Source organism: Staurois parvus, unplaced genomic scaffold, assembly GCF_062004578.1.
Source record: "Staurois parvus isolate SC_StPar_1 unplaced genomic scaffold, SC_StPar_1.0 ptg003910l, whole genome shotgun sequence".
NCBI lineage: Eukaryota > Metazoa > Chordata > Amphibia > Anura > Ranidae > Staurois > Staurois parvus.
In genome coordinates, this window is record NW_028321705.1 from 692 (window position 1) to 23,740 (window position 23,049).

The window sequence follows — 23,049 nt, forward strand, 5'->3', positions numbered from 1 at the left end:
ATCGCAGTCACCAGAGAGCACAAATGAAGGCGTATTTGAGTATTAAGGACCAACTTGGGTCATCAGCATCAGGTTACCTAAAACATCAGGTCATCTGGTGGGCATCGGGGGCAGGCAGCCCACCATCAGGTAGTATTCAGCACCGAGGATGGATTGGCCACCAGGGGAATCCCACTAGTAGCTTCAGTCAGGTCACAATGGGTATCCTTGTGGAAACGACTCACCACAAGGGAGCCAAAACAAGACTTCCCATAGAGCAGTAACTTAATTTATTCAAGATTAAAATGAAAAGATGAAATAAAACTCACAAAGGATAAATGATGTCCAAATAGTAACAATCTGGTAGTCTGATGTCCAGGCTTCCTGACCTGTTTCGTGCACAAGCACTTTTTCAAAGTGGGGGAATAAATGTCCCGGCGTTGGAGGTGAGCGGGAGGATGAATGTCCCGGCGTTGGAGGTCAGCGGGAGGATGAATGTCCCGGCGTTGGAGGTGAGCGGGAGGATGAATGTCCCGGCGTTGGAGGTGAGCGGGAGGATGAATGTCCCGGCGTTGGAGGTGAGCGGGAGGATGAATGTCCCGGCGTTGGAGGTGAGCGGGAGGATGAATGTCCCGGCGTTGGAGGTGAGCGGGAGGATGAATGTCCCGGCGTTGGAGGTCAGCGGGGGGATAAATGTCCCGGTGTTGGAGGTCAGCGGGAAGATGAATGTCCCGGTGTTGGAGGTCAGCGGGAGGATGAATGTCCCGGTGTTGGAGGTCAGCGGGAGGATGAATGTCCCGGTGTTGTCTTGTCCTCACCTCCATATTTCATCCTTCGATCAGAGAGTCCTCCACCATTTGTCCCTAAATCAGACAGTTACCACTCCCTTCATCCTTGGAGTGGATAATTCCCCCCCCCCCCCCCCCGTCACTCCTCTTTAGATTGGAAAGATCCTTATCCCCTTTCATTCAGCCTTGGAGTGGATAATTCTAGGCAGACAGCCCCTCCACGGTTGCTCCTTGAATCACACAATCCCTGCCCCCCTCAATAAAGGTACAGGTCCTCTTTAAGGAGATGAACACATTGTAGAAGTACAGGTCCTTCCTGAGGTGAGGAACATATTGTAGAGGAACAGGTCCCTGGAAGTGAAGAACAACAAATTATAGAGGTACAGGTTCTTCTTGAGATGAACATACAGTCAGGTCCATAAATATTGGGACATGGACACAATTGAAACATTTTTGGCTCTATACACCACAATGGATCTGAAATGAAATGAACAAGATGTGCTTTAACTGCAGACTGTCAGCTTTAATTTCCAAATCAGGTGAACGGTGTAGGAATGACAACAGTTTGCACATGTGCCTCCCACTTGTTAAGGGACCAAAAGTAATGGGACAGAATAATAATCATAAATCAAACTTTCACTTTTTAATACTTGGTTACAAATCCTTTGCAGTCAATGACAGCCTGAAGTGTGGAGCGCATAGACATCCCCAGACGCTGGGTTTCATCCCTGGTGATGCTCTGCCAGGCCTTTACTGCAACTGTCTTCAGTTCCTGCTTGTTCTTGGGGCATTTTCCCTTCAGTTTTGTCTTCAGCAAGTGAAATGCTCCATCGGATTCAGGTCAGGTGATTGGCCATTGCAGAACATTCCACTTCTTTGGTGGCTTTTGCAGTCTGCTTTGGGTCATTGTCCATCTGCACTGTGAAGCGTCCAATGAGTTGTGAAGCATTTGGCTGAATATGAGCCGATAATATTCCCGAAACACTTCACAATTCATCCGGCTGCTTCTGTCAGCAGTCACATCATCAATAAATACAAGAGAAGCAGTTCCATTGGCAGCCATACATGCCCACGCCATGACACTACCACCACCATGATCACTGATGAGGTGGTATGCTGAGGACCATGAGCAGTTCCTTCTCCATCCTCTTCTCTTCCCATCACTCTGGTACAAGTTGATGTCGGTCTCATCTCTCCATAGGATGTTGTTCCAGAACTGTGAAGGCTTTTTTACATGTCGTTTGGCAAACTCTAATCTGGCCTTCCTGTGTTTGAGGCTCACCAATGGTTTCCATCTTGTGGTGAACCCTCTGTATTCACTCTGGTGAAGTCTTCTCTTGATTGGTGACTTTGACACACATACACCTACCTCCTGGAGGGTGTTCTTGATCTGGCCAACTGCTGTGAAGGGTGTTTTCTTCACCAGGGAAAGAATTCTTCGCTCATCCACCACAGTTGTTTTCCGTGGTCTTCCGGGTCTTTTGGTGTTGCTGAGCTCACCGGTGCGTTCCTTCTTTTTAAGAATGTTCCAAACAGTTGTTTTGGCCACGCCTCATGTTTTTGCTATCTCTCTGATGGGTTTGTTTTGTTTTTTCAGCCTAGTGATGGCTTCACTGATAGTGACAGCTCTTTGGATCTCATCTTGAGAATTGACAGCAACAGATTCCAAATGCAAATAGCACACTTGAAATGAACTCTGGACCTTTTATCTGCTCATTGTAATTGGGATAATGAGGGAATAACACACACCAGGCCATGGAACAGCTGAGAAGCCAATTGTCCCATTACTTTTGGTCCCTTAACAAGTGGGAGGCACCTATGCAAACTGTTGTAATTCCTACACCGTTCACCTGATTTGGATGTAAACACCCTCAAAGCACATCTTGTTCATTTCATTTCAAATCCATTGTGGTGTATAGAGCCAAAAATGTTAGAATTGTATCGATGTCCCAATATTTATGGACCTGACTGTATTGTAGAGGTACAGGTCCTACTTGAGTTGAGGAACACGTTGTAGAGGTACAGGTCCTCTTTGAGGTGAGGAACACATTGTAGAAGAACAGGTCCTTCTTGAGGTGAGGAACACGTTGTAGAGGTACAGGTCCCTCTTGAGGTGACGAACACATTCTAGAAGTACAGGTCCTCCTTGAAGTTAGGTACACATTGTAGAGGTACAGGTTCTTCTTGAGGTGAAGAATACATTGTAGAGGTACAGGTCCTTCTTCAGGTGAGGAACACGTTGTAGAGGTACAGGTCCTCTTTGAGGTGAGGAACACGTTGTAGAGGTACAGGTCCTCTTTGAGGTGAGGAACATGTTGTAGAGGAACAGGTCCTCCTTGAGGTAAGGAACATATTGTGGAGGTACAGGTCCTTCTTGAGGTGAAGAACGCATTCTAGAGGTACAGGTCCTCCTTGAGGTTAGGTACACATTGTAGAGGTACAGGTTCTTCTTGAGGTGAAGAATACATTGTACAGGTCCTCTTTGCTGGCTATTTCTGGTGTTCTCTTTGGTCGCTCTTCATTGTGGCTTATTGGTCTCTCTGTTGCAGTGAAGGGAGCGAAGATTAATGAGTATCTCCTGGAGAAATCACGGGTGTCTCACCAAGACTCTGGTGAACGCAACTTCCACGTCTTCTACTACATGCTGTTTGGTTGTCCGGCGGTGGAGCGGGAAGTGTACGGCCTTCTACAGCCCTCCATGTACAGGTAGGTGAGCAGGTGGGTGCCCCTTGTATGTCTTGTGCTGGGTGGGGGTTGGTACAGGCACAGCAATATTTAGTCTCTGTAAGGGCTGGAAAGATCATTTCATAGGAATAGCGCCATCTAGCGGTGAAATCTGATTCTGGATTTTATTTTTGCCTTAAAGTGGGTGTAACCCTCAGACATGAAAGCTGAACAAAGCACATCCCTCTATAGGGTATCCTTGTCTCAGTTCAGAGCACTGAGTGTCATTTCTGTCTGCTGCATCCTTCCCCTGCTATCTGCATGAGTCACTCCTGATGACGTTTTCTGACAGTGGGAGGATCTCCAACACACAGCCTGTGATTGACAGCCTCAGCTCTGTTCCTGTGTGGAGGGGGGTTTCCCTTCCCTCCAGTCCGTTGTCAGCTTTCCTCAGTGAGCTCTGCAGAGTGTAACTTCAGCTCCCCGCCCCCTTTTTTCTGAACTCTCTGACAAGCTGTATAAATTCTGCACTTTAAATGGCTGTAGAGAAGAGAAGGCCACAGATAAACAGGTACAACTTATGTAGGAGGATTTGTCTCATCTCTGTGTATCACCTGAGGCCACTCCCATCACTGGGATATGTGAGGGTCTACAGCCACTTTAAAAATTAGTCATGAAACGTTTTTATGTTTTTCTGTCGTTCTTTGAAGGACACAGGGATTCCTGATAGGAATCGATGGGTTATACTGCCACCTACGGGAGGACTGGACACTAGACGCAAACTGCAGGCCGGACCTAACCCCTCCCACCTTGGCCATGCTTAGTTCAGCTCGGTGTCCTTGGAAGGATGGACGTCTTTGTTTTCAGGACTCTGTGAGGTTTTCTCCGGTCAGCTGCTCCTGTAGGTCGGATGTTCCAGGTCCTGGAATCTCTCCATCATCCTGGGAGCACAGGCTATCCCAGTCCTAATACATGGAGAGTTCTCTGGGACAGGCCTGAGGTGTCTCTGGAAGTACCCCGGGGGACCAGATTTTACCCCCCCCATCCTTGAGGATCTCTGCAGGATCCTTTCCAAGTCCAGAGCCATGGTAGTGCCGGCATGACCCCGCCTCTGAAGAATGACCCCGTCACCTGGCCGTGACTAGGTTTTGCGTAGTGATTGTTGTGTTTGGGGATCCCTTCGCCGTATTTACCTTGGGGGCCAGGGGGTGTCAGCTGCCATAGCTTGATGAGGAATGAATGAACGGGCTGTGATGTCACACTGAGCGAGGAAGAGGGATGAGGAGTCCAGGATGATCTCTCTTGTGTGGCCATTTTGGATGCGTAGGTTCCCTCCAGGAATGTGGTGGAGGGCGGGGGGGCGGCCTTATTTGTCAGATGACTCCAGAATGAAGTCCTCCTATAGGACTGGTTCTCAGCACACACATTGACTGGGAAAGGGACAGTCCTTGTTGGGACTCTTGGCTAAATTATCTGTCCCTGCTTCTATTTCTGAACCTTCGGGGATGTCCTCATCCTTTTGTCTCGCTATGGAGGTGTCTTCCTCCATCATGAAGAAATTTAAGTGGCTGGTGTCTCCCTCCAAGTACACAGACTACGCTTCTGGCAGTGGCCCCTCTGGTGCTGGTCCTTAACAAGTCTGTCCTTTTGAAGGATGCTCCCTCTTCTCCGGGTCCCATGGATGAGAGATTGGGATCCCTCTCATGCTTGGTGTATTCCCTGGTGGCTTCTATGTTATTACTGGTTTCATGTGCCCACAGCTTTGGATTCTAGCCGCTCGACATCTCGCATCAGCCTCTTATCAGTACATATGTAGAGGGTAATCTGGCTTCATTGCTGGCCCATGGACCAGACCTCTGAAAAGTCCCCGCTATGCTTGCCCTTTGTAGAAAACTGTCTTTTCAATACTTCATGCTACAAACGTATAAATATTGTCTCCATGCGCCAGAAGATGCATCTCCCTCAGGTGTGGAAGGGTAAGGATTGGGCATCAAATCTGCTTCCTCAAAGTGGTTCTCTTTTCCGGATCCAATTCCCTTTTCTGAGGTTTCTTCTTCCTCTGAATCCTCAAGCCTTGGTTGTCTACTTCTGTGGAATGGTTTTGCCATGTCTTTTTCCTCCAAGGTGGAGGACGTCTGTTGCAGCCCTTTGGAGGTTTTGCATCTCTGCTGTCTGGATTCTGGAGGTGGTTTCTTAAGGATAAAAAAAAATGGAATTTTGTCTCCTGCCTCCACTTCAGACCTTCTGGCGTTTCTACAACATTTTGCAGAACCTATTGAGCACTACGGGGATTGGGTGTCCAGTTCGGAAAGGTTTTGGGATTTTTACTCCGTGGTTTTCATTGGACTCCAACAAGAGAGGGTATTCAATCCATTTTTGGACTTAAAAGCCTTGAATGATTGTGTCCAGTACATTCAGGATGGAATCTGCACATTTGGTCTTGGCCTTCCTTTACCTTGATAGATATGAGGGATTCGTATCTTTTACATCAGTATTTGTCCCTGACATCAGTGTCATCTTTGCTCTTTGTGGTCGGCCTGGTAATAGAGGCATTTCCATCATCAATTCCCTGGACAACCTTCTGTCTTGGTCACAGGACTTGGAGATTCATTACACTGTGAACACTGGAGGAGCTCAGATGGATCCTGAATCTGAAGTCCTTTCTGATTTTGACACTTGGAATATTGGGCCCTCATTCTGAAGACCTTCCTGGGCAAGAGTCTTTATGCTTCAGGAGATGCTGTCCAAGCTCATGTCCGACAGCTCCACTTACGAAGTCCATTCAGTCTCGGTGCTCTGTAAGAATTCTGGCACTGATGGTCTCTTCATTTTAGGCAGTTCCTTTTCGTCAGTTTCACAAATTGACCAGCATCTTTTCCTTAAAGGACAAATCACTCTCGTAATTGGACAGAGGGATTGAGCTCGGCTTCTTTCCTTGTCTTCCCTGTCTCACAAGCTGGATTTCCTTTGGCTAAGGAGATTGGAATTGGTTGCAATGTCCTGTAAGCCCTTTTGGGTTCTCCCACAAAAGGTTGTTTTGAAGCTTAGTTCTTTCATTTTTGCCCAAGGTGGCCTCTGTCCTTCATCTAAATGAGGACACTGGGTTGTCCTCCTCGTATCCGGCACCAGTCCAACCCAAGGGACATTTTTCACCATTGCCTAATCTTGTCTATTTGTTTGGAATTATGAGTTCTTGTTTTCTCTTACGGATGGGCCCTGGAATGGTTCCTCAAACCTTTAGTCAGCTTTTTGAGGTTCCTTGTGTTCCTGGTAAGACTCCACTAGGGTGGTGAAAACGTCTTGGGTGTTTTGGTGTCAGAACTCTGTTCCTCAGGTCTGTAGGACTAGTTCTCAGTTCATACATTTTCTATGCTTTACCAGGGGAATATTTCAGCCTCTGCTGATGTAAATGTTTCCCTCGAAAGTTTGCATGCAGGTCTGTGAGATGTCCCGGTGAGACATCTCTTCTGTGAGACCTGCATGCTGGCAAATGGCTTTCTACTCAAAAATCTCTGCACTCCTCTGGAAATTCCAATAGAGATGTCAGAGGTGCCCCCTCCCCCTTCAAGGGTTACAAATGTTTGGACTGAGGATGATGTTACCGGCATTGAATGAAGTGGTCATCTCCGTGAGCATTGCCACTATGCCAGGATGTGTGGATTAGGAAGAGTGTGAATTGCAGCACCGGGATTGTGTGCTCAGTACCCAACAAGGGAATACCAGCAGTGGGACTGGAATCTCACGGTGTAGAAGGAGCACCTTGGAGATTTCGATGGACATTAATGCATGTTGTATATTTCCACATTTGTTTGATTTTTTTATGCGGTTTTTTTTCACTTTTTATTTCTGAGAATTGGCAAATTTCAGTGATTTAGTTCCGGGCGGCAGCACAGCGCAGTTTGTGAGTCGATATGTTTTTTGGCTGTATGTCCTCTGTGTGTGGACTGAAAGGTGCTGAAGGCCTCCTGCCATTACCCCGTCATCCAGACAGCAGAGGTGAGGGATCTTCCCAGCAATGAGTCCTTCCATCCTGGATGTGACCTGGTGGTTGGGTCTACAGATGGACTACAAGCATGTGAGCCTTGCCCCCCCCCCCCTCCCCGCAGTGTGAGCCCTGCCCCCCCGCAGTGTGAGCCCTGCCCCCCCCCGCAGTGTGGATCGTATGAGGCCCCCAGACTCTGTGCCGGAATTAATTCCTCTTCTCTTCTCATTGTAGATACATCGGTCAGGGCCACGAGGAGTCGTGTTCGGGGGACTGGGCAGACCGCTACCACACACTGTGCAATGCCATGCGTATGGTCGGCTTCCAGACTCAGGTTGGTAACCATTCCCCCCAGAGATTTCCTCATCGGGGTCCCTGATATGTGGTTGGATGACGTGACAGCGGCGTGGCTCTGGATGATCGGGAGTGAGCTGCCTTCAGAACTGTCCGCTATTTAATGCGCCCGGATAGCTCCACCCATAATCATCCATATGTCATATGAACTCCGCCTTCCCCCATGCAGCATCATTCTGATGTCATCCTCTGTCCCTCCCACAGGAGGAGCTAGACCTGAAGACCATCCTTTCTGGGGTCCTGTCTCTGGGGAACATCCTGTTTGTTGCACAGGACACTGGTGGGGTCACCGTGGATGGCGAGGCCTCAGGGTGGCTGAAAGCTGCTGCGGTAAGCACTTCACGAATGTTGGGGAGATCCAGTGCAATGTATAATACACCGGGGGGGGGGGGGGTAGGGGTGTAATATATACGGGGTGGGGGGGGGAAGGAGAATGGATATGGAGGTTGGGTGGTATAGAGGGGAATGTGATGTGTGGGGAGGGGAGCACAGATGGCATGTAATGTGGGGGTGGGTAGAGGATACAAAGGAGAATTGAGGTTTGGGGGGGATGGAGTGATACAATGTGAGGGGTGGGGGTACAGAGGAGAATTGATACATGGGTTGGGGGATACAGAGGGAGTGTAATTTGGGGGGTACAGAGGAGTGTGATATGTGGGGTGGAGCGTAGAAGAATTGACGTGAGGTTTGGGGGGTACAGAGGGTGTTTTTTCTTGGGGGTGGAGGGTACAGAGAAGAATTGATAAGTGGGTTGGGGGTACAGAGAGTGTGATATGAGGGGTGGGGGAGGGTATGGAGGAGGTGTAACGTGTGGGGGGTTGTGGTGGTACAGAGAAGAATCGAGATTAGATTTGGGGGTACAGAGAGTGATATGAGTGGTGGTGGGGGGGGTATGGAGGGGGTGTAACGTGTGGGGGTTGTGGTGGTACAGAGGGGGTATCTGCAGACCCTTCTGGCTAATGCTGCATTTTCTGGTTTTTCAGGGCCAGTTTGGGGTGCAGGAAGAGGACCTCCACAACTGTTTGGTCTGTACCATCTCTGTGATGCGGGGGGAGACGATCCGGAGGTTACACACCCAGCAGCAGGCGGAGGGTAAGAAGTGTCAGCTGGGGGGAGGTAGCATATTTTTTAGACATTCCCACTGGTCTGACCAATCAGTGTGAGGCACCCTGGGATACGGGGAGACAATGTCATTGTGGAAAAGGAGCTCTGCTGGATTATAGCAGGCAGGGGAAAATGTGTATGGGGGGGTGGGGGGCACTCATTGTAGGGGTGTCACTGATGTCCCAGGGTTAGGTCCTGTCTGTGGGGAGCACCACCTCCAGGTAAGCGTGTTCTTAGCTTTGCCCCATTATGGGTACTTCCATAGATTAGGGGAGCACCACGCTGTAGTTGGGTATCTTTGTAGGACATCCTCACCCACCCAGCCCTTGCTCTGTAGGGTAGAGTGCCGATACTCCCTTAGGTTTGCATTGCACTGTACATTGGTTCGGGTGGACGTGCACTTACCCGATGATTGCTGTGTATGGCTGAGGGTAAGTGCTCCCATAGATTAGGGGAGCACCACGCTGTAGTTGGGTATCTTTGTAGGACTTCCTCACCCACCCGGCCCTTGCTCTGTAGAGTGCCGATACTCCCATAGGTTTGCATTGCACTGTACATTGGTTCGGGTGGACGTGCACTTACCCGATGATTGCTGTGTATGGCTGAGGGTAAGTGCTCCCATAGATTAGGGGAGCACCACGCTGTAATTGGGTATCTTTGTAGGACATGACTTCCTCACCCATCCAGTCCTTGCTCTGTAGGGTAGAGTGCCGATACTCCTATAGGGTTTGCATTGCACTGTACATTGGTTCGGGTGGACGTGCACTTACCCGATGATTGCTGTGTAGGGCTGAGGGTAAGTGCTCCCATAGATTAGGGGAGCACCATGCTGTAGTTTTTATACCTTGGTAGAAGTGGGGCTTCTTTACTTTGAGTCTGGCTCTCCTCCACCTGAAGCTGACCTTTTCATACAACCCGAATCTATTCATATTCCATAAATCCTGACGGGATAACATGACAGTCCTAACAAAGGTTCACCCAAACCGATAAGTACCATCCGGGGACCAAACATGCCGGGGCTGTAATGTCCACAAGGTGGATTGGTCCCAGTACATCTCCGAAGGAGAATGTGGAGAAGGCCGATATCGTGTCTGATGTCCACCAGATCGTCATTTTATTCTGTATAATGTGATCATCCGGAAATATTGATATCATTAGTAACGAGACACGAGAGCGCCCACTAATGTACAATCGTTTATCACGCCCCTCAGACCTTTTGATTGGGTGGGGGTTAGCTCAGTGACACCCTCTAGAGGGTCAACAAAAAGCTGCTGCAGTTGTCAGTGGGCAGCTCTCAGTCTTCCATCAAATCCATGCCAGAGTGCTAGGAGCCATTTCTGAGGGCCAGTGACTCTCAGGGCCACTAAAGGGGACCTGTCATTTCACTTCTAAGGATGCTTATTAACCGATTGGACGTTGGTTGTCTGTCCAATCCACATATGGCTCCCTGTAATCCTCCAATCACAGACGTGGATCCAGAGGAACTCATCACCTCATCCTTCTCTTCTCACATAGACGCCAGAGACTCCATCGCCAGAGTTGTCTACTCTCGTATGTTCGGCTGGATTGTCACAAAAGTCAACGAGCTCCTGGCTGGTGATGTGGAACGCGGGGCCAAGTTGCAGGAAATAGGTGGGTGCCATGTCTAGGGGAGGGGCTGAGTGCCATGCCTGGGGCAGGGGCTGGGTGGCTAAGTACCCTGTCTGGGGGGGAAAGGAGTGCCAGGTCTGTGGGGGAGGTGGTTTGGTGTGGGATGGAGAATTGGACACCAACAGGCAGAAGAATGTTACCCTGCTTTCAGTTTTTCGCGAGTGTAGTAGGAGGAACGGCTCTGATCTGCTGAAAATACATCTACCAAATTTAGCTTTTTCCTTACATTTTTTTTTCTGTGGATTCTTCATCAGCTTCAATCATGGTTCCTCACTACGTCGCTGCTGGAGCTGGGTGTGGTGTTCCACGCGCTCCGTTCTCTTTCCTGCCATTCTGCATGGAGGAAGCACCATCCCTCCGCTTCTCTAGGCTGCATGAAACTCTGGTCTCTTGTCAGTTCCCTTTGCCCATCTACACATGAGCACCATCGGCCCAGGTTTGTGAGTACCTGGGACCTTGCCTGGCACTGTGGGCCTAGGTGCATTATCGCTCTGTGGGCACAACACTCACATAGACACGGAGCAGACAGCCTGCCATCCGGAACCTGGTCCCCATATACATTATCTCTTCCACCCCCCACCCCTCCATCAGAGACCTCCACACCCACTCAGGAAATTTTGTCCACATGCAGTCAGCCCTACATGGACACTGACTGCAGAGGCCCTGAACTATCTCCAGCACCATCTCCTGCAGAGTCCATCTCTGACCCTTCCGGGTACTTGGATCAGGCCAATCTCTGACCCTTCCGGGTACTTGGATCAGACCAATCTCTGACCCTTCCGGGTACTTGGATCAGACCAATCTCTGACCCTTCCGGGTACTTGGATCAGACCAATCTCTGACCCTTCCGGGTACTTGGATCAGGCCAATCTCTGACCCTTCCGGGTACTTGGATCAGGCCAATCTCTGACCCTTCCAGGTACTTGGATCAGGCCAATCTCTGACCCTTCCGGGTACTTGGATCAGGCCAATCTCTGACCCTTCCGGGTACTTGGATCAGGCCAATCTCTGACCCTTCCGGGTACTTGGATCAGGCCAATCTCTGACCCTTCCGGGTACTTGGATCAGGCCAATCTCTGACCCTTCCGGGTACTTGGATGAGGCCAGGCTAGATCCTGTGACCATCTAAGACTCAGATCTTGAGTGGGAACATTCTGTCTCTGAAGAGATTGTTTTTGAGGCACCACAGTCTCCTGCCGTCATCTCAGAATTGTGGCCTTATTGATGCCCTGCATTTAGGGGATGGACCTGCTGTCTCAAGCTCCTACAGCTGGTAAGGTCTTCCTATTTGTATCCCCCATTTGAGTTATCCTTCTATATGGGCTGGATGCCCCCGAAGGGTCTTGGATCCCACCTGGAGTTGCTATTAGTGATTTACCTTAACCTGGAACACCAGTAGATGGGTAGAAGACATGCAAACCTTTAAGGATTTTAATTACAGACATCTAAACTCCCTCCTTAAACCCCAGTGTGAACTGGCTGGTTCTGCCCATCTGTTCTGTGTTGACAGTGACATAATGTGTCCACCATGTTTGACTGGGTCCAACCTCTCATTGCGCATGTGGAGCCAATGTCTGGAGCGTTGTGCTTCAGTTGTGATGGCTTATTACAATCTTCTGAACTTGTGTCCTCCGTCTCTTCACACTGTGAGTACCACAGTAGACCAGAGCATATTCCTGCCTCAACTTGGGAGATTTAGGGAGAGGTTGGTTGAATCCTACCTTCCACCATCCACTTCTGCAGTAGGTGCCCTCAGGGCTTCAGAGCCTGTCCCCCATTCCTCCCATAGAGCTTGAATGCAGAAGTCATCGAACCTCTTGAACAGCCTTTTGCATGACGGTGCACCCCACTTCTATTGGGGGCTGATTGTGTATCCTGGTGAGTCCTTGGGTAGTTGCCTTTCTGACATTCAGGTGCAGAGAGCCCCTTTCTCAGCCACAGGTTAATCCCTTGCTTCTGGGCCCCATCAGGTGCTCTTTAGTAATTCTCCTGTGTTACTCTACTGGGTACTGCGCCTTCCCCGGTCTGTCTGGGTTCTCTCCACCTTGGGACTCCTTGCTTCAGTCTATATAATGGCTCTGGATCCATCTGGCATCTACTCCTTTTCTCAGGAAGATGCCCTGTCCTTGGGTGATGAAGCCCCTGGTGATACCTGCCATTATCCCTTCAGATGGACTCCTGACAAGGTTTTGTGGGACCAGCTTTGGATAACTACATTTAGCTTCAGCGTCTCTGGGGCACACTTGGTACTTTTCAGAGCATCAGCCCTCGTGTTTAGTCTTGTGCCATCCTATGAAGAGAATCGACTCTACTGACCCTTGTAGTCTGCACCTTCCCAAAGGGCCCGACAACTGCAAGATCTCTCCATCCCAAGCTTGGCCAGATTTCAGCACTGGCAGATACCTTTCACCGGTGAGCAAAGCAGTGCAGTTTAACTCTTGCTTGGAAGGTTCACACCCTCTGTGCATTTAGGTCACTTGCAATTAGGCAGGGAGTTCACCATTGTTTGAGTGTAGAGGGCGGTTCTCACCTTCTATTTGTTTTCCTGTCCTTTTACAGCCCCCCCCACCTTCTGTTGTCTTGGCCTTGGGTTCTAGAGCAGGCCAACAAACCTGTCTCAATGGGCCAGATAACTCTTCAGGCGACTGTGGTTGTTTCTTTTCCTGTTACCTGGGGAGGAATCCACTTGCAAGTGTACCTCCGTCCCCAGGGCTACTGTCCTCCTCCTGGTTCCTCACAACAAACAGTTACCTCCACATCGGGTGGGATCCTGCCTTGGCAAAGTTTCCTAGTTTGGACTCTGTTGGATACCATCTAGATGTTGCGGTGACTTCACCCTCAGGAAGAAGTGGCCTGGCCCACGTGCTGGACAATGTCACAATATTAGTCTCGCTTGCGCTTTCTTTCCTAAAGACCATGCCTTGGAAACTGTCTCTCCTAATCTGGTAGCCTCTACGCCAAGAGCAGAGGTCTCAGTTCCTATGTTATGGGTGGAGATCATCATAGGAGGTACCTGTGCCCCCTAGATTGTCAGCAGGCCAAAACTCTAATCTCCTGCTGCAGGTACCTTTTGCTGAGGATAGAGTATGCCTGGAGCACTTTGTGGGACCTTTTCATTTGGGAATTATTGTTTTTTTTTTTTTTGGCTAACCCACAACCTCTTCTGAAAGGTAACCAGATGCCGTCCATTTTTCTGTCCTTTAGGTGCATACTGTGGGGAGTTAGGAGCTTCTTAGACCCACGTGGTCCAGAGTCTTCTGTATTTTTGTAGTAGGTTCTCTCATGGCACCCGCTACTTTCGGGGGTGCCCCAAGTATCTTTTGTCTCCACATTAGATTGTAGGTCTTATTTTCCCTGTTTGTGAATTTGTTCATCTTCCACCAGTTTTTGGTGGGTTCGGTTGATCAGATTCTCCCCTTGGTTGTGTTGATTGGTCCCCTATCTGGTTGGGAACCCCATCTCTTCTGGTTTTAGACTGGGGCATTGGTCCTCCCAAGTGGCTCAAGGGCTGCAGACAAGGCCCAGTGCTCTTAGGGAGGCATGTTAGTGGTTGTTTCTGTGTTGCCCATCCTTCTTTTGGATGTCTCAAATGTATCTGATGTGCCTTGTTCCTCAATAGATCAGAAAAAAAATAGGATTTTGGTGCTTCCCGTAAAATACATCTGAGTCCATTATGGCCCCATCTCTTACCTTCTGCTCATGTTCCTGGTACTGCTTTGTCACAAAACTGAGGCATGCTGGGTAGAGAAAGTGAAATGCGATATTTGTTTGCCAATGTCCAATCCTCGTGTAGGCGGGAGTATACCCCGAATGTATCTGAATTCCTGTGTCCCTAATGGAGTCCAAGAAATGGATTTGACGGTAAGTAGGATGTCCCGGCACACACCAGGTACCCCTGTACCCCGACATTTATATCTGTTGGGTGGAAGGTGAGCCATCCTGTGTCTCCTATAAATATATACGATAATGCGGTATTACAGGCGATCGTTCCTCAGGCTGGACACGTGAAGAGTCTTCCTTTTATCTTCTCAGGTATTTTGGACATTTTTGGTTTTGAGAACTTTGCTGTGAATCGTTTTGAGCAATTGTGCATAAACCTGGCCAATGAGCAGCTGCAGAACTTCTTCAACCATGTGAGTCTATAATGATCTGTGCGAATGCGATCCTAAACTAGAGAGGGGTGCAAATCGCAGATTGTAACGGGCCTGTATTGTATCTCAGCACATCTTCCTGATGGAGCAGCAGCATTATCTGCAGGAAGGGATCCAGCAAGATGCCGTCTCCTTTGTCAACAACCAGCCGATCTTGGTACGTAGCGCCAGTGATGGTCTCCACCAGGAAGAGGTCACATGATGAGTTTTAATACTTTATAAGGTCTTTACTTTCATTCATCTAGTCATGTCATTGGGGTAGACACAGTTGTCGCTGTTTTTTAGACGACCTATGGATGGTTGGGGTGGTGGGCGGTCCTCTGTAGTCAGGGTTGGTGCTCTCTCTATGGATGGTTGGGGTGGTGGGCGGTCCTCTGTTGTCAGGGTTGGTGCTCTCTCTATGGATGGTTGGGGTGGTGGGCGGTCCTCTGTTGTCAGGGTTGGCCCCCTCTCTGTAGATTATCTATGGATGGTTGGGGTGGTGGGCGGTCCTCTGTAGTCAGGGTTGGTGCTCTCTCGATGGATGGTTGGGGTGGTGGGCGGTCCTCTGTTGTCAGGGTTGGTGCTCTCTCTATGGATGGTTGGGGTGGTGGGCGGTCCTCTGTTGTCAGGGTTGGCCCCCTCTCTGTAGATTATCTATGGATGGTTGGGGTGGTGGGCGGTCCTCTGTAGTCAGGGTTGGTGCTCTCTCGATGGATGGTTGGGGTGGTGGGCGGTCCTCTGTAGTCAGGGTTGGTGCTCTCTCGATGGATGGTTGGGGTGGTGGGCGGTCCTCTGTAGTCAGGGTTGGTGCTCTCTCTATGGATGGTTGGGGTGGTGGGCGGTCCTCTGTAGTCAGGGTTGGCGCTCTCTCTATAGAAGACCTATGGATGGTTGGGGTGGTGGGCGGTCTTCTGTTGTCAGGGTTGGCGCTCTCTCTATGGATGGTTGGGGTGGTGGGCGGTCCTTTGTTGTCAGGGTTGGTGCTCTCTCTATGGATGGTTGGGGTGGTGGGTGGTCCTCTGTTGTCGGGGTTTGCGCCCTCTCTATAGAAGACCTATGGATGGTTGGGGTTGTGGGCGGGCCTATGTTGTTATGGTTGGCTCTCTCTCTATGGATGGTTGGGGTGGTGGGCGGTCCTCTGTTGTCAGGGTTGGTGCTCTCTATGGATGGTTGGAGTGGTGGGCGGTCCTCTGTTGTCAGGGTTGGTTGGTACTCTCTCTATAGCAGACATATGGATGGTTGGGGTGGTGGGCGGTCCTCTGTTGTCCAGGTTGGCTCTCTCTCTATGGATGGTTGGTGTGGTGGGCGGTCCTCTGTAGTCAGGGTTGGCTCTCTCTATGGATGGTTGATGTGGTGGGCGGTCCTCTGTTGTCAGGGTTTGTGCTCTCTCTATAGCCGACCTATGGATGGTTGGAGTGGTGGGCGGTCCTCTGTTGTCAGGGTTGGTACTCTCTCTATGGATGGTTGGGTGGTGGGCGGTCCTGTGTTGTCAGGGTTGGTGCTCTCTCTATGGATGGTTGGTGTGGTGGGCGGTCCTCTGTTGTCAGGGTTGGTGCTCTCTATGGATGGTTGGAGTGATGGGCAGTCCTCTGTTGTCAGGGTTGGTGCTCTCTCTATGGATGGTTGGGGTGGTGGGCGGTCCTCTGTTGTCAGGGTTGGTGCTCTCTCTATGGATGGTTGGTGTGGTGGGCGGTCCTCTGTTGTCAGGGTTGGTGCTCTCTATGGATGGTTGGAGTGATGGGCAGTCCTCTGTTGTCAGGGTTGGTGCTCTCTCTATGGATGGTTGGGGTGGTGGGCGGTCCTCTGTTGTCAGGGTTGGTGCTTTCTCTCTGGATGGTTGGGGTGGTGGGCGGTCCTCTGTTGTCAGGGTTGGTGCTCTCTATGGATGGTTGGTGTGGTGGGTGGTCCTCTGTCAGGGTTGGCTCTCTCTATGGATGGTTGGAGTGGTGGGCGGTCCTCTGTTGTCAGGGTTGGTTGGTGCTCTCTCTATAGCAGACCTATGGATGGTTGGTGTGGTGGGCGGTCCTCTGTTGTCAGGGTTGGTGCTCTCTCTATGGATGGTTGGGGTGGTGGGCGGTCCTCTGTTGTCAGGGTTGGTGCTCTCTATGGATGGTTGGTGTGGTGGGCGGTCCTATGTTGTCAGGATTGGCTCTCTCTCTATGGATGGTTGGAGTGGTGGGCGGTCCTCTGTAGGACAGGAAGAGGTTCGTTCTCCTGGTTTGCACGGAACGCTCGGTATTAATGTCGCTCTTTTCTCTCTATAAGGACCTCTTTCTGTCCCGGCCGGCCGGCATCCTCTCCATTCTCGATGAGCAGACCTCCTTCCCGCGGGTGAGTGTCATCCACTGCGTCCACCTAGTGATGACCCCGGAACCTCCGGTCCCTCCAATGACTGATGACTCTGGAACCTCCGGGTCCCTCCAATGACTGATGACTCTGGAACCTCCGGGTCCTTCCAATGACTGGTGACCCCGGAACCTCCGGTCCTTCCAATGACTGGTGACCCCAGAACCTCCGGTCCCTCCAATGACTGATGACCCCGGAACCTCCGGGTCCCTCCAGTGACTGGTGACCCCGGAACCTTCGGGTCCCTCCAGTGACTGGTGACCCCGGAACCTCGGGTCCCTCCAGTGACTGGTGACCCCGGAACCTTCGGGTCCCTCCAGTGACTGGTGACCCCGGAACCTTCGGGTCCCTCCAGTGACTGGTGACCCCGGAACCTCCGGGTCCCTCCAGTGACTGGTGAACCCGGAACATTGCCCTGGACAGGAAATGGTTAATCGGCCATTAAAGAGAACCTGTCCCCTTGGCCCCCGGAACCACAATCGGCCCCCCGTGTCCCCCTCTGATCCCTACACTGAATGTTGTCCCCTCCCCCCTGCAGGCCTCGGATGCCACTTTCCTGGAGAAGCTTTGCATCGAATGTAAAACAAATCCGCACCTGGAACGAGCGCGAGGAAGGGACCCCGGATTCATCATCCACCACTATGCTGGGAAGGTGAGTGAGGGGCCCCTGGGCTGGGAAGGTGAGTGAGGGGCCCCTGGGCTGGGAAGGCGAGTGAGGGGCCCCTGGGCTGGGAAGGCGAGTGAGGGGCCCCTGGGCTGGGAAGGCGAGTGAGGGGCCCCTGGGCTGGGAAGGCGAGTGAGGGGCCCCTGGGCTGGGAAGGCGAGTGAGGGGGTCCCTGGGCTGGGAAGGCGAGTGAGGGGGTCCCTGGGCTGGGAAGGCGAGTGAGGGGGTCCCTGGGCTGGGAAGGCGAGTGAGGGGGTCCCTGGGCTGGGAAGGCGAGTGAGGGGGTCCCTGGGCTGGGAAGGCGAGTGAGGGGGTCCCTGGGCTGGGAAGGCGAGTGAGGGGGTCCCTGGGCTGGGAAGGCGAGTGAGGGGCCCCCGGGCTGGGAAGGCGAGTGGAGGGGCCCCTTTCCTGGGAAGGCGAGTGGAGGGGCCCCCGGGCTGGGAAGGCGAGTGGAGGGGCCCCCGGGCTGGGAAGGCGAGTGGAGGGGCCCCCGGGCTGGGAAGGCGAGTGGAGGGGCCCCCGGGCTGGGAAGGCGAGTGAGGAGCCCCCGGGCTGGGAGGTTGAGTGGAGGGGCCACTATGCTGGGAAGGTATGTAGAGGGGCCCCCTGATGCTGGGACTGTTTCGGCAGATCTGGATAGTGGATTGGGTTCAGACTGATGGGAGGAGTCTTCGCAGTTACTGAAGAGAATCCCGCCCACTTCGCCATTTGGATTCCGGCGCGGTCTGTCACTTCAGTCAGTGTTTCCAGCCTCAGCTCTACAGTGGGGGAGGGGGAATCGGGGTCACATGGATTACTGCCCCAAATTCAGTCCTCAGGGGCCCCATCACATAAGACGTCTTCCCTGTATGGTGCTGAATTAGCCCCACCCTGTCTTCAGTGCTCCGCCCCTTTGTGACATTATAGGCAAGGGGGAGGGGTGCCGGCTGTGTGTCCTCATTGTCCCGATGTCCCCCCAGGTCCAGTACACAGCAGACGGGTTTCTGGAGAAGAACCGAGACACCGTCCCCACCAACATCCAGAACCTCTTCATCAACAGTGCCACCGGGCTACTCGGCCTCCTCTTCGCAGGTAGGTCCTCCACCGTCACTGTCTGCGGGTAGGTCCTCCACCATCAGTGTCTGCAGGTAGGTCCTCCACCATCAGTGTCTGCAGGTAGGTCCTCCACCATCAGTGTCTGCGGGTAGGTCCTCCACCCTCACTGTCTGCGGGTAGGTCCTCCACCATCACTGTCTGCGGGTAGGTCCTCCACCATCACTGTCTGCGGGTAGGTCCTCCACCATCACTGTCTGCGGGTAGGTCCTCCACCATCACTGTCTGCGGGTAGGTCCTCCACCATCACTGTCTGCGGGTAGGTCCTCCACCATCACTGTCTGCGGGTAGGTCCTCCACCATCACTGTCTGCGGGTAGGTCCTCCACCATCAGTGTCTGCGGGTAGGTCCTCCACCATCAGTGTCTGCGGGTAGGTCCTCCACCATCAGTGTCTGCGGGTAGGTCCTCCACCCTCACTGTCTGCGGGTAGGTCCTCCACCATCACTGTCTGCGGGTAGGTCCTCCACCATCACTGTCTGCGGGTAGGTCCTCCACCATCACTGTCTGCGGGTAGGTCCTCCACCATCACTGTCTGCGGGCAGGTCCTCCACCATCAGTGCCTGCGGGCAGGTCCTCCACCATCAGTGCCTGCGGGCAGGTCCTCCACCATCAGTGTCTGCGGGTAGGTCCTCCACCATCAGTGTCTGCGGGTAGGTCCTCCACCATCAGTGCCTGCGGGTAGGTCCTCCACCCTCACTGTCTGCGGGTAGGTCCTCCACCCTCACTGTCTGCGGGTAGGTCCTCCACCCTCACTGTCTGCGGGTAGGTCCTCCACCCTCACTGTCTGCGGGTAGGTCCTCCACCCTCACTGTCTGCGGGTAGGTCCTCCACCCTCACTGTCTGCGGGTAGGTCCTCCACCCTCACTGTCTGCGGGTAGGTCCTCCACCCTCACTGTCTGCGGGTAGGTCCTCCACCCTCACTGTCTGCGGGTAGGTCCTCCACCATCACTGTCTGCGGGTAGGTCCTCCACCATCACTGTCTGCGGGTAGGTCCTCCACCATCACTGTCTGCGGGTAGGTCCTCCACCATCACTGTCTGCGGGTAGGTCCTCCACCATCACTGTCTGCGGGTAGGTCCTCCACCCTCAGTGCCTGCGGGTAGGTCCTCCACCATCACTGTCTGCGGGTAGGTCCTCCACCATCACTGTCTGCGGGTAGGTCCTCCACCATCACTGTCTGCGGGTAGGTCCTCCACCATCACTGTCTGCGGGTAGGTCCTCCACCATCACTGTCTGCGGGTAGGTCATATTCAAGGTTGATCAGATGAAGATGTGCTCATCTCTGCTGCACCCCCCCCCCCCCATTCCTGGTGCTGAGGAATGGGCCCTTCACCCTGATATGTGATGAGGACATGGACCTCCCGGTCTGGGTTCAGGAAGGTACCTCTGTGGCCGGGACCTAGGATCCTCCAGCACTGGCATTGGATGATTTCCTGGACTCCGTTCAGGCTGATCTCAGCCTTTCCTCCAGCGTGGCCTCCATGTGGTCTCCAGCGTGGCCTCCATGTGGCCTGCAGCGTGGCCTCCACTGCTCCATGAAGGACCTGGAACATATACTGAGACTGCTAGAAGACCACCCCAGGGCCCTTCTGTGCAGACCAGGCTTGATATCCTGGGGGGCCCCTCTATTCTATTCTGGTTCTCAGTCTCTGGTGTTACCGGCATGGCTGGAACCCAAGATTTGGGGGACAGAGGGGTCCCTGACATTCCCACCCTTCCAGAAAGATCTTCTATCCCACCTGGAAGTCCCGGTGTGGACACTGCAGTCCCAGAGGTGGCTCTGTGCCTCATATTCTGGCCTCCCTCCAATCAGGACTCACCAGGACTTGGCCTTCACAAGAGAACTAATCGAATTTTGAAAACTTTTGTCCGAAGTAAGAAGGAGGGTTCTCATTGGTCATTGGGGAGATTTCCCTTCACTTCCTGTCCCATGGACATCCTGGGGTGTCCCCATTGGAAGATTTCCCCCTCTTACATTTCGGAATGTGGGGTTTTCTTTAGTCTCCGGACACCTGGGGGGGGGGGGTCTCCCCTCCGGGGACACAGCAGAGACACCTGATGGGGGTCTCGCCCCTCACCCCCCCCGGTTAGTTGTAGGTCGGGTGATTTCTCCTCCTTCCTACCTTGGAGGAACTCTGAGATCTCGGGGAACCCCTGAAAATCGTTCAGCCCCCCCGAACATCGGAGGGATCAGCCAGCTGCTGATAGGACGACGATTAGAAATCAGGTGAAATAATGGCGTCCCCATCACTGACCTCCTCCATGTGGGACGGGGCCCGCCTCTTCTGCATAACAGGGCCCAACCGGAGATGAGCAGAATGGGGTATGGGGGGCACATTATGGGGCACAGTACATGGGGGGGGGGGGGGGGGGCGGAGGGCACATTATGGGGCACAGTACATGGGGGGGGGGGGCACATTATGGGGCACAGTACATGGGGGGGGAGGGGGCGGAGGGCACATTATGGGGCACAGTACATGGGGGGGGGGGGGCCGGGCGGAGGGCACATTATGGGGCACAGTACATGGGGGGGGGGGGGGGCGGAGGGCACATTATGGGGCACAGTACATGGGGGGAAGGGGCGGGGCGGAGGGTACATTATGGGGCACAGTACATGGGGGGGGGGCCGAAGGGTACATTATGGGGCACAGTACATGGGGGGGGGGCGGAGGGCACATTATGGGGCACAGTACATGGGGGGGGGGGGGGGCCGGGCGGAGGGCACATTATGGGGCACAGTACATGGGGGGGGCCGAAGGGTACATTATGGGGCACAGTACATGGGGGGGGGGGGGGCGGAGGGCACATTATGGGACACAGTACATGGGGGGGGGGGGGCGGAGGGCACATTATGGGGCACAGTACATGGGGGGGGGGGGCCGAAGGGTACATTATGGGGCACAGTACATGGGGGGGGCGGAGGGCACATTATGGGGCACAGTACATGGTGGGGGCGGGGCGGAGGGCACATTATGGGGCACAGTACATGGTGGGGGGGGGGGCGGAGGGCACATTATGGGGCACAGTACATGGGGGGGGGGGGGGGCCGGGCGGAGGGCACATTATGGGGCACAGTACATGGGGGGGGGGGGGCGGAGGGCACATTATGGGGCACAGTACATGGGGGGGGGGGCGAAGGGTACATTATGGGGCACAGTACATGGGGGGGGGGGGCGGAGGGCACATTATGGGGCACAGTACATGGGGGGGGGGGCGGAGGGCACATTATGGGGCACAGTACATGGGGGGAAGGGGCGGGGCGGAGGGTACATTATGGGGCACAGTACATGGGGGGGGGGCCGAAGGGTACATTATGGGGCACAGTACATGGGGGGGGGGGGCGGAGGGCACATTATGGGGCACAGTACATGGGGGGGGGGGGGGCCGGGCGGAGGGCACATTATGGGGCACAGTACATGGGGGGGGCCGAAGGGTACATTATGGGGCACAGTACATGGGGGGGGGGGGGGCGGAGGGCACATTATGGGACACAGTACATGGGGGGGGGGGGGCGGAGGGCACATTATGGGGCACAGTACATGGGGGGGGGGGGCCGAAGGGTACATTATGGGGCACAGTACATGGGGGGGGCGGAGGGCACATTATGGGGCACAGTACATGGTGGGGGCGGGGCGGAGGGCACATTATGGGGCACAGTACATGGTGGGGGGGGGGCGGAGGGCACATTATGGGGCACAGTACATGGGGGGGGGGGGCGGAGGGCACATTATGGGGCACAGTACATGGGGGGGGGGGCGAAGGGTACATTATGGGGCACAGTACATGGGGGGGGGGGGGCGGAGGGCACATTATGGGGCACAGTACATGGGGGGGGGGGCGGAGGGCACATTATGGGGCACAGTACATGGGGGGGCGGAGGGCACATTATGGGGCACAATCTGGTGGTGTGGGTGTCACAGTTGCTCGGGTGTCTGAGGTTGTAGTGGGGTGAAGGATGCTCTGTGTCTGATCTCCCGTTTCCTCTGTAGCCAGTATATCCCGGACAGGAACACTGATGCCGGCACAGAGAGGAAGGGTGAGTGCGAGCAACAGGAGGGCCCCCAATACCCTACCCCCCCATTACCATAACCCCCCCCCATTACCCTATCCTTCTCCCCCCCCCCATTACCCTATCCTTCTCCCCCCCCCCATTACCCTATCCTTCTCCCCCCCCCCATTACCCTATCCTTCTCCCCCCCCCCCCCATTACCCTATCCTTCTCCCCCCCCCCCCATTACCCTATCCTTCTCCCCCCCCCCATTACCCTATCCTTCTCCCCCCCCCCATTACCCT

General features: G+C 53.5%; 1 protein-coding gene across 1 annotated transcript; it reads left to right on the forward strand.

Moving 5' to 3' along the window:
- Window positions 1–397: 397 nt before the first annotated feature.
- LOC149427297 (myosin-IIIb-like) lies at window positions 398–22,792 on the forward strand (the record flags this gene model as incomplete). The annotated part of the gene is made up of 12 exons (XM_089668155.1): window positions 398–755; window positions 3,317–3,473; window positions 7,648–7,747; window positions 7,972–8,097; window positions 8,751–8,859; window positions 10,387–10,503; window positions 14,554–14,654; window positions 14,743–14,829; window positions 16,920–16,985; window positions 17,539–17,652; window positions 18,624–18,735; window positions 22,746–22,792. Coding segments are annotated over 12 exons (1,494 nt in total), but the record flags the coding sequence as incomplete, so codon positions are not given.
- Window positions 22,793–23,049: the final 257 nt, after the last annotated feature.